Source organism: Opisthocomus hoazin, chromosome W (genome assembly GCF_030867145.1).
Source record: "Opisthocomus hoazin isolate bOpiHoa1 chromosome W, bOpiHoa1.hap1, whole genome shotgun sequence".
NCBI lineage: Eukaryota > Metazoa > Chordata > Aves > Opisthocomiformes > Opisthocomidae > Opisthocomus > Opisthocomus hoazin.
In genome coordinates this window covers 49,227,810-49,241,104 of record NC_134453.1, presented here as the reverse complement: position 1 = coordinate 49,241,104, position 13,295 = coordinate 49,227,810, and the positions used below count along the sequence as shown (strand labels likewise).

General features: G+C 42.6%; 1 protein-coding gene across 1 annotated transcript in view; it reads left to right on the top strand.

Moving 5' to 3' along the window:
• LOC142365449 (F-BAR domain only protein 2-like) overlaps positions 1–13,295 on the top strand; it is a 126,372-nt gene that overhangs the window by 18,001 nt on the left and 95,076 nt on the right. Inside the window, exons 3-5 of the mRNA XM_075446261.1 lie at positions 6,400–6,474; positions 7,756–7,897; positions 7,988–8,140. Of these exons, the coding sequence (XP_075302376.1) occupies positions 6,400–6,474; positions 7,756–7,897; positions 7,988–8,140 (370 nt within the window). The remainder of the gene's footprint in view (positions 1–6,399; positions 6,475–7,755; positions 7,898–7,987; positions 8,141–13,295) is intronic.

Genomic DNA, 13,295 nt, shown 5'->3' with positions numbered 1-13,295 from the left:
CCTGTACTGGTGCATGGGGTTGTTCCTCCCCAGGTGCAGGACCCTGCATTTGCCCTTGTTGAACCTCATCAGGTTCCTCTCTGCCCAACTCTCCAGCCTGTCCAGGTCTCGCTGAATGGCAGCACAGCCTGCTAGTGTATCCACCACTCCTCCCAGTTTTGTGTCATCAGCAAACTTGCTGAGGGTACATTCTAACTCTTCATCCAGGTCATTGATGAATAAGTTGAACAAGACTGGGCCCAGTACTGACCCCTGGGGGACACCTCTAGTTACCAGCTTCCAACTAGACTCAGCGCCGCTGATGACAACCCTCTGAGTTCTGCCATTCAGCCAGTTCTCTATCCACCTCACCGACCACTCATCCAGCCCACGCTTCCTGAGCTTCCCTAGGAGGCTGTGATGGGAGACCGTGTCGAAAGCCTTGCTGAAGTCTAGGTAGACAACATCCACGGCTCTCCCTTCATCTACCCAGCCAGTCATGCCATCGTAGAAAGCTGTCAGATTGGTCAAGCATGATTTCCCCTTGGTGAATCCATGCTGACTACTCCTGATAACCTTCTTTTCCTCCACTTTCTTGTTGATGACCTCCAGGATGAGCTGCTCCATCACCTTTCCTGGGATGGAGGTGAGGCTGACCGGCCTGTAGTTCCCTGGGTCTTCCTTCTTGCCCTTTTGTGAAGATTGGAGTGACATTGGCCTTTCTCCTTTCTTTTCAAGTCAAGGATGCATCACTGATCAATCTCAGTCTAAGCTAGTGGGTAGTTTTTGGCATATAGAATCATAAAATTGTTTAGGTTGAAGGAGACCTTCAAGATCGTTGAGTCCAACCATTAACCTAACACTGCCAAGTCCACCAGTAAACCATGTCCCTAAGCACCACATCTACACGTCTTTTCAGTACCTCCAGGGATGGTGACTCCACCACCTCCCTGGGCAGCGTATTCCAATGCTTGACAACACTTTTGGTGAGGAAATTTTTCCTGATATTCAATCTAAACCTCCCCTGATGCAACTTGAGGCCATTGCCTCTCGTCCTATCGGTAGTTACCTGGGAGAAGAGACCAACACCCACCTTGCTACAGCCTCCTTTCAGGTAGCTGTAGAGAGCAGTAAGGTCCCCCCTCAGCCTCCTCTTCACACTAACCAGCCCCAGCTCCCTCAGCCGCTCCTCGTAAGACTTGTTCTCTAGACCCCTCACCAGCCTCTTCTCTGCACACGCTCCAGCCCCTCAATGTCCTTCTTGTAGTGAGGGGCCCAAAAGTGAACACAGTACTCGAGGTGCCGCCTCACCAGGGCCGAGTACAGGGGCACGATCACCTCCCTACTCCTGCTGGCCACACTATTCCTGATACAAGCCAGGATGTTGATGGCCTTCTTGGCCACCTGGGCACACTGCTGGCTCATGTTCAGCCAGCTGTCAGCCAACACCCCCAGGTCCTTTTCCACTGGGCAGCTTTCCAGCCACTCTTCCCCAAGCCTGTAGCGTTGCATGGGGTGGTTGTGACCCAAGTGCAGGACCCGGCATTTGGCCTTGTTGAGCCTCATACAGTTGGCCTCAGCCCATTGATCCAGTCTGTCCAGGTCCCTCTGTAGATCCCTTTTCCTACCCTTGAGCAGATCGACACTCCCCCCCAACTTGGTGTCATCTGCAAACTGACTGAGGGAGCACTCAATTCCCTCATCCAGATCATTGAGAAAGATGTTAAACAAGACCGGACCTGAAACTGAGCCCTGAGGAACACCACTGGTGACCAGCCACCAGCTGGATTTGACTCCATTCACTACCACCCATTCAGCCAGTTCTTTACCCAGTGAAGAGTACACCCATCCAAACCATGATCAGCTAGCTTCTCCAGGACTCCCCCTGTGCAGCTCAGGGGGAGGAGGTAGAGAATTCGGGAGTAAAATTAAGCCCAGGAAGAAGGGAGGGGTGGGGTAAGGTGTTTTCAGATCTGGTTTTATTTCTCATTATCCTACTCTGATTTGATTGGTGATAAATTAAACTTTTTTCCTCCCCAAGTTCAATGTGTTTTGCCCATGACAGTAATTGGTGAGTGATCTCTGCCTGTCCTTGTCTCGACTCACGAGCCTTTTGTTATATTTTCTCTCCCCCGTCCAGCTGAGGAGGGGGAGTGATAGAGCGGCTTTGGGGGGCACCTGGCGTCCAGCCAGACTGAACCATGACAGTGGGTGAGCAAGATTCATTAGGAGCCTCCTAGATCTAGTGTTTTTATGCCCTACTTAAACCTGTTTTTCAGAGCTGTTCCCTATGAAAACTTAACTTACATATATTTGCAATTTCTTCACGTCTGCTGTTCCATTCCCTCTGAACATATTGGCCAGTTTTTTTCATATGTGGAGATATAGGAGAGTGAAAACTGAAAACTGCTGGCTAGGTAGAGGAGACACATCTGAACTGGTGATGATACTTACAGAAAGTTAAGCGTACTTTACTCTGAAACAGTATATACAGTTTTCAGGGTTGCTGGAGTCTCCAGACTAGCCAGAATATTTACTTTTTTTTTTATGGGAGTGGCATAAAGAGAGAGGAAAAATGATTGAGTGTATTTGGATGTACAGACTGCTTAGGACACAAAGGAGATGTCTGTATGAAGTCAGTCTATTATTTGCGCTGTTCAGAATAGTGTTTTGGTTGTGTGCAGCCTAATCAGGGTGGACTATTGTTCTCTTTCCTCCAGCCTTAGGAAGACTAATAATTAAAAAAGAAAAATTGTCTAGGATGTGGAAATTTTTCTTTTTATTATATTCAGCTTAAGCATTTCAATGAAAATTTTTCTTTCAAAACTTTCGTAAGAACCTTCTGAAATTGCAAAGTTTTTTCCTCTGAAAAAACAAAACTGGATATCCCTATAAGGCTGTTGCGTTAATTTGGCAGATAATAAACCCCCTTGCTTTCTAACTCTCTTCACCGAAGTGAGAGGCTAGGTGCGGCTAGGTTTAAATCCTGAGTGATGTCCAATTTGCCACTACCAGTCCAGTCGCGTTTAATACGTATATTAAACTACCATGATTCTGGATACACTAATAGCAGTCTGCACCTTCAGTCCAGTCGTGCTCATGAACCAGCACAGCCGCATTTGGTCACGTTCAGTGAGAAACTGTGACAACTGGCTACTTGAACAGTGCAGTGTTATTTGTGCAACAGGTACATAGGTTTTTTGAATTGCCGGTGATAGTGACTGTCTGCAAGAAAGCACGTGCAAATATGAAACGCGTGAAAAGGTTATAAATAATAATACAGCCTGGCTATAAACATTAGGGAGTAACTATTCCCGAGAAAAGCTCTTAGTTTAAGTCTCACCCAAGGCGTCCCAAGGCGGGGAGAAGCAAGGCTCAGCCCGTCGGCCAGTCCCGGCTGTCGGAGGCAGTCTGAGGTGGAGTTTCCCTTGACTTGCTCATGGTGTTATCTTCTTTTCCTCCGAAGATCTACGGTGTTATCTTCTTCTCCGAAAATCCCCCATTTCCCTGGCTATTTTTATAGCCTTTCTACCTTTAAGGTGGAGTTTGAGTGACTGTAGTCATACATACCTTTTATCATGATTGGTGTAAAATTCTCTTGCTTCACATTTAAAGGTATAGTTTACAAAAAATCAAGAGCGCAGACTCGAAGAGGGGTGGTCGCACCTCGGAGGCGGGTAGCCTTCGGGGTGGAGGTGTGTTTTGGTATTAAAATGATATTAAAATGAGCAAAGTTCACGAGAGGGTAGCACTTTGGCAAGGTTTCGAAAACCTGTTGGCTCAGGGGGCCAGATGAGCTGCTTATCACTTCTAGAGAACCATTTCTTCCCGCTTTATCATCACGGAGCAGGGCCACGGAGTCTCCACTCCGCTCCATCCTCTATGGTACATTGCAGGGAGTGGCTGTGTGAGTGGATTCCTCGCCTGCCTACTGCAGCTGTGTCCCATCCTCAGAGCTCCTTTTGATTTCATGCTTTCCCTCAATGGGTGAACACTGCTACGTTTTTCATATAAACCTTAATTTTCACATGTAAAACCTTAATTTTACTAATAATTGCACAAAGGCACAGAAGGTTTCCCCTTTGGCTGTGTTCAGTTAGTCAATACCAATTCAATTTTCAACTGTGTTGTTTTACTTTTTCATTTTTTAGTATTTGTTAATGGTCAAGTACTAAAAGAACTGAGGGATAGCTCTATGGTTCTTTACTGCTTTTTATCCAGATATTCTGCTACTGTGAGTGGGAAAGACTTGCTTGGAAAGTGTTGCTGTGAAGGAGAAATAAAAACATCTGCCTCATCAATAAGGGATTATAGTCACGGTAACTTGAGAGAATGGTGAATTCGTCATCTTCCTTTTTTTCTTCTTCTGCCCCTGAATAAAGGTATTACAAAGCAGTAAAGAAATTGCTTCAAGCTTTTTGATTTTCATGAAAGGCAATTACAGTATTTGCTCAAATCCAGGATGCTTCCAAATCGAAGTTGACACTACATATTGAATATGGATTTAGGATAGAAAATTAAAATAGTGTGTATCTTAACCTTCGTAATAGGAGAGTGAGGAAGACTGATGGGGGAAGGACTTCCAGGGGAGTCACTGCCGTGATATGTTGTGTGTGACTGTTATTCCATGGCAATTGCTGCAGCACAGGCTCTAAGGAGGAAATCTATGTGGACCCTTGGATTTTGAATCTCCAAAAGAGAAGTTAAAATGTGAGTTTGAGTGCAGGAAAATATAATGAAACTTTATGTAGGGAAGAGTTTATCCAAAAGAAATCAGAATGTATTGGGATAAACTTCTTTAAAAGTAATTATAAACAGTAGAACGCAATACATTTCATTGTACGTTATTTGATTGTCTTTTCCAAACTCAAACATCACTATGCAAAGAACTTTAAAAAAAGTAAAAAAAGACTAGACAAGACCTCATTTTGTTTAATGTGAGCAAATGTGATTGCTCAGTAAGCATTCAGTTTGGGTTTTTTAATGTTTTCATTACAAATGTATTTGATTTTGTGCTTTGTATATCTCTGGTATTTAGACAGTGTTAGGTGGGTGATTGTTATGTCATTGTGTTCTGACTACTAAAGAATGTTAAAGGCAGAGGTGAACAGCAGACAGTATAAGGAAGCAATCATCTTTTGCAAGTCTTGAGCCTTTAGGTTTTACCTGTTTCTGTTCCCTGCAATATTCTGTTGCAGTGTTCTTAGATTATTTTTTAAAATACACTTCTGTGTTTTTGCATATAGTTTTTGAGGGGTGTGTGAGCTGACACAGGCAGGACGCAGGAACAACCACAAAACCACAGATGAAATGCAAAGAGTAAATTTATTTTCATTACCTCATGAACTGGGGGATCTTCGTAGCAGTATCTGGGCAGAGGCACACAAGCAGGAATGCAGGCATCGTGGAGCTCGGTCCTTGCTGGAGAGTATGTTACCAAACCTGCTGCTTTTGCCTGTATATCAGGGATTCACAGAGGCATAGTTTTCCACTGTGCTTTTGTTGTCCCAAAAGTGAGATCGTTTACCCGGTGTGTAGTACGCCAATATACACACAGAGCAGAGGTATTGTCTTTATTGCATATTTCACAGATATGGGTGCTAGGTGATAATTCCACAAAGCTGGCACACCGCTTAGCAGAGTCACAAGGATTATATACTCTTACAAAAACAAAGAAATTCTGATTGGTTCATTGTATTATATGCTTATCTTAGAGGTATACTCCTTTCTTACTTAACTATGCATGCTTGCAAGCTGGGGGGTTGCAGTCTTTTTGGTTCTGAATTGAGTCGGTGGTTGGGATCTCCCCCTGCTGCCTTTACCTTTTTCCTAGTTACCCTAGATCTTTGTTAACTTCATGCTTCTTTGTCATTTGTCCAGCTTTCAGCACCTTCTGGGCTGGATGTTCACCTTTTATCAGTCTGTTAGCTCCTCTTCAAGGAGTAAGGCATGCATTGTTTATACAGAGTACTCAGGCCTAAATTAAACAATGTCACTGCAACCTAAACATTTCTGCCCTGTATCATTACAACCTAAGCATCTCTATGCTCTGAGTATTTCTCAGACATCACTTTGATCTTTCCCACAGCAGGGCAGGAATCTCAAGCATGTTTGATAGGGTGCCACTGACTCTATCACAGGCCTATGTTATCTAAACACAGATGTTCTGTTCCTCAAGCTCACAGGACTAAACAATTAGTATGATGTATGTGTTTTTCTACACCCCAGCTGCAGGTCACTTGAACGTGTTTACAATCATCCTCACCAATCTTCCATCATTATCCCACGAGGGGACATTAAAATGGAGTCATTTTCAGCTAAAATAAAAAGTCCTATGCTTTGCACCTTTAGAACGCATATACATCTGTCTTCAAATATCTTCAAAATTTCGACTATGCTTTTGATTGCTTTCTTTGACAGGGCTACAATAGAGGAGGCATATTCAAGGTCAATGACAAAACTAGCCAAATCAGCGAGCAATTACACACAACTTGGGTAAGTGTGTATAAAAGACAAATAATTAACTGCATACATGTTAAGAATCGTTTGATTCTGAATATTTTATTGATGATGTTGAAGGTAACATAACTTTGCCACCTTTAAAAATTATTGTTAGTTCTTCAGTTACAATGCAGCTATGCAAAATATCATCCAGCTATGACAAAAACAAGACAGTACAGTTCTTTATTGACAGTTTAAAAAAAAAAAAACAACAAACCCCCCCAAAATCCCAACACCATGGACGAATTGTCCATTCCTCTGTGTTTAAGGTTGACTTCTTTTCAGACATAATAAAGAATGTGACTTTCTGTTCTGTGCTCCCAAGCCTAGGGTAATTTTTTTGAAGAGAGAACATCGTCTGAAAATGTGTTAGTGAATTTATTTATTTGTGTTATTTATACCTTCTCAAGTGTTATCTCTGTCATCAGACATGTTAAGAATGAGACTTTTCAATAGATTTATTCCATAGTTTAATTAAAATTTTATACACAGGATATTTTTTTTTTAAATTGAATGATTAACGGATGTTGTTTTCATCAAAAACATGTTGTTTAGGAGGATTAAGCCAACAGCTCAGACTTCTTAGATAAGGCTAAAGATTATTTTTATTTGTAACAATCACAGCTAGAAATGTGGAGAGCTATCATCAGTGGATAATTTGATACCAGTTGTTGCTGCTCTTCAAAGGTTCTGTATCTGCATGTTAGTTTGAACATCAGTGCTCTAAAGGCTATGCATTGTATTGATTTTTCTACAGCATGGACCTGGAAACTGAGGTAAGAGTGTATCTTTAGAATAGCTGGAGAAGTCCATTCAGTATAGAAATCTGAATCTGAGGTATGACCTGTCCCCCACCTTCCTTTACAATATGGTTAATCTTGTGGCTGTAATGATGTAAGACAACTAGAAACTTAACTAGCCAAGTGACTTTTGGTTTCTTTTCACTATTCAAGTATGCACGTAAAAATACTTGTACATGTTATTTTTTTTTTGAGCTGCTCTTGCATCATCTTTAAGAATAACATTTATCATTATTGTGTCTTGAGGATGGAGAAGAATAAGTTTATTTTGCTATGTTTTACTCATTAGTGTCAATATAGGTAAAACATGAAACGCTGAAAAGTTAGGTAGGATTCCAAGTACGTTTGAAACATTTAATAAGAACAGCTGAAATTCAGTAAACATATCAATTATACTTTACAATTTTTTTTAAAATAGTGCTAGCCTTTCATTGAAAGCAAAAAATACAGATGAGCATTTTTCCCCTCAATCTAGGACATTTGCACCAGTTTGGGATGTTTTCAAAACCTCAACAGAAAAACTAGCAAGCTGTCACTTGGACCTTGTGCGGAGATTACAAGAGCTAATAAAAGAAGTTCACAAGTATGGAGATGAACAAATCAAAACTTATAAAAAGGTCATTAATTTTTTTCTTATGTGTGTCCAATGACTTGTTAATGTTAAAATTAAAATGGTTTATTTTTAATAACTATGTGATATTTGGCAGACTAAAGAAGATGTTTCAGGAACATTGGAAGCGGTGCAAAATATTCAAAGTATCACTCAGGTCTTACAGAAATCAAAGGAAAACTACAATGTAAAGTGTGTCGAACAAGAACGTTTGAAAAAGGAAGGAGCAACACAGAGAGAAATTGATAAGGTAGTTCTGTGACATCTTAAATTCATTGTGTTGTCATTCACTTTGTAGTAGTAAGTGAAATGCTCAAAAAGGGCTAAAAGTAGTTGTGGCTATTTAATAATATGCATGATACTTTGAATGTCTAGTTATGTTTTGTTTACACTTCCTTATCTGTTCTAACTGCACTGCAGTTCTAATTATTTTGTAATTGCCTACATCATATGATAATTTTGTTCAGTGGCTTTTACAGAAATTGCATATAATTGTTTCAGCTTCCATTATGTTTTTGAATGCATTTTCTTAAGTAAACGTATAAACACTCAGTGCCTTTGTTACTGAATTAAGGAGTAGGAAGTTTTGTGTTGTCCTCTCAAGTGAGACAAAGTAGCTAATTATAGGAATATTTGAAGTTTATTCTGTTGAGAAGAAAAACAAGTTAACATTATTTTCAATGCTAATTTAAGAGGTTCCAATAACATGGACCAAAACCCCAGGGGATGAGCAACTTGATGTTGCATTTAGTACTGTCCTTTGGTCATGGGGGAATTTGATCCATTCACAGAATCACAGCATGGTTAAGGTTGGAAGGGACCTCGGGGGGTCATCTTGTCCAACCCCCCTGCTCAAGCAGGATGACCATTTGCCCTGGACCATGACCAGATGGCTTTTGAAGATCTCCAAGGATGGAGACTCCACAGTCTCCCTGGACAACATGTTCCAGTGCTCAGTCACCATCACAGCCAAAAAGTACTTCCTGATATTCAGAGGGAACCTCCTGTGTCTCAGTCTGCGCCCATTCCCTCTGGTTCTGTCACTGGGCACTACTGGAAAAAGCCTAGCTCTGTCTTCTTTGCACCCTCCCTTCAGGTATTTACATGCATTGACAAGATCTCCCCGGAGCCTTCTCTTCTCCGGGCTGAACAGTCCCAGCTCTCTCAGCCCTTCCTCATAGGAAAGATGCTCCAGTCCCTTCATCATCTTTGTGATGGGATTCATCCCAGAGTTCTGAAGGAGGTAGCCAATGTTATGTCAGGACCCCTCTCAATCTCTTGGGAGTCTGGGGAGGTCCCTGCTGACTGGAAGCTAGCCAATGTTATTCCAATTTACAAGAAGGGCATGTGGGAAGACCCAAGGAACTACAGACCTGTTAGTCTGACCTCAGTTCCTGGAAAAATTATGGAGAAGATCATAGTGGGTACTATTGAAAGGCATGTAAAGAATAATGCAATCCTCAGGAACAGTCAACATGGGTTCACAAAGGGAAAGTCCTAACTAATTTGATCTCCTCCTATGATAAGGTCACACACCTAGTGGATGAAGGGAAGGTGGTGGATGGAGTTTTTATGGATTTTAGTAAGGTATTTGATGCTGTCCCTCACAGCATCCTTCTGGAGTAGTTGTCCAACTGTGGGATGAGCAGGTTCATGGGGCACTGGTTGAAGAACTGGCTGAAGGACAGGGTTCAACGGGTTGTAGTGAATGGGGCTACATCTGGCTGCAACCGATCACCAGCGGTGATCCTCAGGGTTCAGTTCTAGGGCCAGTTCTGTTCAATATATTTATCAATGATCTGGATGCAGGAGTTGAATGCACCCTTAGCAAGTTTGCTGATGATACCAAACTGGGAGGTGCTGTTGACTCTCTCGAGGGACAAGAGGCCTTGCAGAGGGATCCAGATAGATTGGAGCATTGGGCAATCATTATTGGCATGAAACTTAACAAGTCCAAATGCTGAATTCTGCAACTAGGACGGAGTAATGCCAGATACAAGTATAAACTGGGAGAGGAGTGGCTGGAGAGCAGCCCTGCAGAAAGGGATCTGGGGGTGCTGGTCAACAGGAGGGTCAATAGGAGTCAGCAGCGTGCCCTGGCAGCCAAGAGGGCAAACCACATCCTGGGGTGCATCAAACACAGTATAACCAGCCGGGCAAGAGAGGGGATGATCCCACTGTATTCAGCGTTGGTGCAGCCACACCTTGAATCCTGTGTGCAGTTCTGGGCCCCACAATTTAAGAAGGATGTGAAGGTCCTTGAATGCATCCAGAGGAGGGCAGCAAAGCTGGTGACAGGGCTGGAAGGCATGTCCTATGAGAAATGGCTAAGGACTTTGGGCTTGTCTAGTTTGGAGAAAAGGAGGCTGAGGGGCGACCTCACTGCTCTCTACAGCTTCCTGAGGAGGGGACGTGGAGAGGGAGGTGCTGTTCTCTTCTCCCTGGGATCCAGTAATAGGACATATGGGAATGGCTCAAAGCTGCACCAGGGGAGGTTCAGACTGGACATTAGGAAGCAGTTCTTTACCGAGAGGGTGGTCAGACCCTGGAACAGGCTTCCTAGAGAGGTGGTCCATGCCCCAAGTCTGTCAGTGTTTACGAGGCCTTTGGACAATGCCCTTAACAGGCTTTAACTTTTGGTCAGCCCTGAAGTGGTCAGGCTGTTGGACTGGATGATCGTTGCAGGTCCCTTCCAACTGAACTATTCTGTTCGGTTCTCTTGTATTGGGGAGCCCAAAACTGGCCACAGGACTGCAGGTGTGACCTCACCAGTTCTGAATAGAGGGGAAGGATCACCTCCCTCGAACTGGTGGCAACACTATAATTTTTTCTGGTTTTCAGGAAACAAAGTAGTAGAGGAAAGAGGTTATGTTTCCCTGTCTCTAACGATGTCTTGTCTTTTAAATCTTGATACCTCTGCCTATTTCCATTTCAGTTAGCTGATCTGTGTAGCACTCTGTTCTTGTTAGAATTGTCTTAGTGCCTTTTGTACTGCTGTCTTGGTGGAGCAGATAGAGTTGGTTATTGTCTTGTTACTGGTGACAAAAGTGATCCTGTTGACCATGTTCTGATTATTTTATCTTTAATATAAATTTAGCTTTTTTCCTAGCTTCTGCCTGGACAGTTGTTGGGTTCTAGACGTGAATCAGAAATATGTGGGATGGCAGATGTTTTCCTGCCAGTTTATTCAAAATACAATTTTTCTGAATTCTTGTAAATTGAAATTTTTCAGTAGGAAAAGTTGACTTGATGGAAGGCTTGCTTTTAGGATGTAATTTTGCAGTCCCTTGTCCAGTTGGAAACAAAAAAATGTTGAATCTGACTAATGTATACATGCAGAAGGGAGAAAGAAGAAGCACTATAGGCTGAAAGCAATTTTTTACTGTCTTATGCATCTTCCCTAGATACTTTTGTTTGAACAATTAGGCTATAGTTGAATGCTCAGCTAATACTTCAAAAATGTTTCCTGTGGGAGCTGGTAACTGTGACCGTCACATCTGTCCTGGGTTCAGCCAGGACAGGATTAATTTTCACCAGGAGGGGACACAGCCGGGCAGGCTGACCCCACCTGGCCAAACAGAGCAGGATATTCCATACCATGTGCCGTCATGCCGGGTTCCAGTGGGGGGAAGCTGGTGGGGGGAAGGCAGTCGCGGCTCGGGAGCACTCGGCGGTGACGGGCGGTGAGAGCGACTCTCTGTGTTCTGCTGTTTTGTGTTGTGTATTCTCCTTATCTGTATCGTTGTTGTTCCTGTTCCCTCTGTTTGCTGTTCTGTTAAACTGCCCTTATCCCGACCCACCGGTTTTTTGCCTTTTTCTTTCCATTCTCCTCTGCACCCCAGTGGGGGGAGGGGCAATAGAGCGACCGCGTGGCCCTTTGTTGCCGGCCATGGGCCAAAACCATAACAACATCTCTGAAGTCATGTCTTTCAAATTTACACTTGTAATTTTAGAAACATGGTGAGAGAGACTGAAAGGGTTAACATGTGTCAATGCCTCAACCACTGAGGTAAAACAGCCGCCTCAGGCCAGGGCAGCCCTTCCAATGGCTGTCCTGAGCGGGCAAGACAGAGCCCACCCGCAGTGAAGGTCTGCCCAGCAACAGCAGGCTGCAAATGAGGAGCTCGTTAACCCGGTCAGAGGATGTGCAGTTCCGCATTCTGATGTGCCTGACCCAAATATGGGCAGAAGTCATACATAAAGTTCATTTGAGGAAGGGGCTTAAGACCACCTAAAACACCCATTGCGATGTCTTCCCCCCACTGGCGCCTGTGCAGAAGATAACAAACTTTCTAGAAGAATTGCCATATAAGTTGCAAGAGGTGTGACTGAGGGCGGAGACTGAGTGATAAAAGGCACACGTGCGTGTGATTGTATTAATTTTTTTTTCCTTTGGCAGAGAATAGGTTTATTGGACATGAAAAATGTTTGTATCAAAATCAGAATAGCTGCTTTATCAGAAAGCAGGGGATCTGTACCAATATGCTAAGAGCTCATCACAAAGCCAAATGCTTGGAGAAATACTTTATTGAAGAATTTGAGGAGGTATCTGAGAGCTTGCAGTTTTCATTGCAGCTGAAAGTTAGTGTTAACTTGTGTAATAATTTTCTGTTGTTCTCTACTTATAGTGACTTGACAAATAAATTCTTGACTGATACTTATTCTTTCAATTACTGTAAATCTGCTAAATAAAGTTCTAGCAATTGCTGCATCCGAGAATAGACACATAGTGTTTTCAGAAGAGATTACTAGTTAATCATACAATGTTTGTGTGCTTTATCATTTTGTCTTGCTGAGGAGGTTTTTGTAGATGCTTCATCATATAATAATTCTGCTCATGGTTAAACATGATTACAAGAGACAGAGAATGTTTTGTTTGTATCAAATCCCATGCATATGGGGTTCAGTTACACGATGCTTTACTAAAAGACTTAAAAAATAAGTCTTTTAACGTGACATTTCCTTCCTTTTCAGTGACTAAGTTTGGAGTCATCTTATTGCAAAGCAATTTTAATCATTTTTAAAACCAGGTGTTCATAGAGCACCTTTTGATATAGTAAATGGTGTTTGGGAAACAAGATAGGACTGTTTTCTTCTTGGGAATTCCCCTATGTGAATGTGCAAGAGTGAGAATCATGAAGTTAAATTCAGAGCAAGTAACTGATGGGTTTGGTACATCCTGTCATGCCATCCTTAATGCCTGAAGGATCTATATTTGTCATACAGTGAGGTATTTTAAGGCTTGTTGTGCTGGGTTTAGAGGACTACATGATCAAGATCTGCTTAAGCTTCCTCTGTAACTGGAAAAATGGAACTATAGCTTTGATGTAGGCAATCCAGGAGATTCCTAGAATGCATTGAGGATAACTTTTTAAGCCAGGTAACAGACACCCCTACCAGAGGGG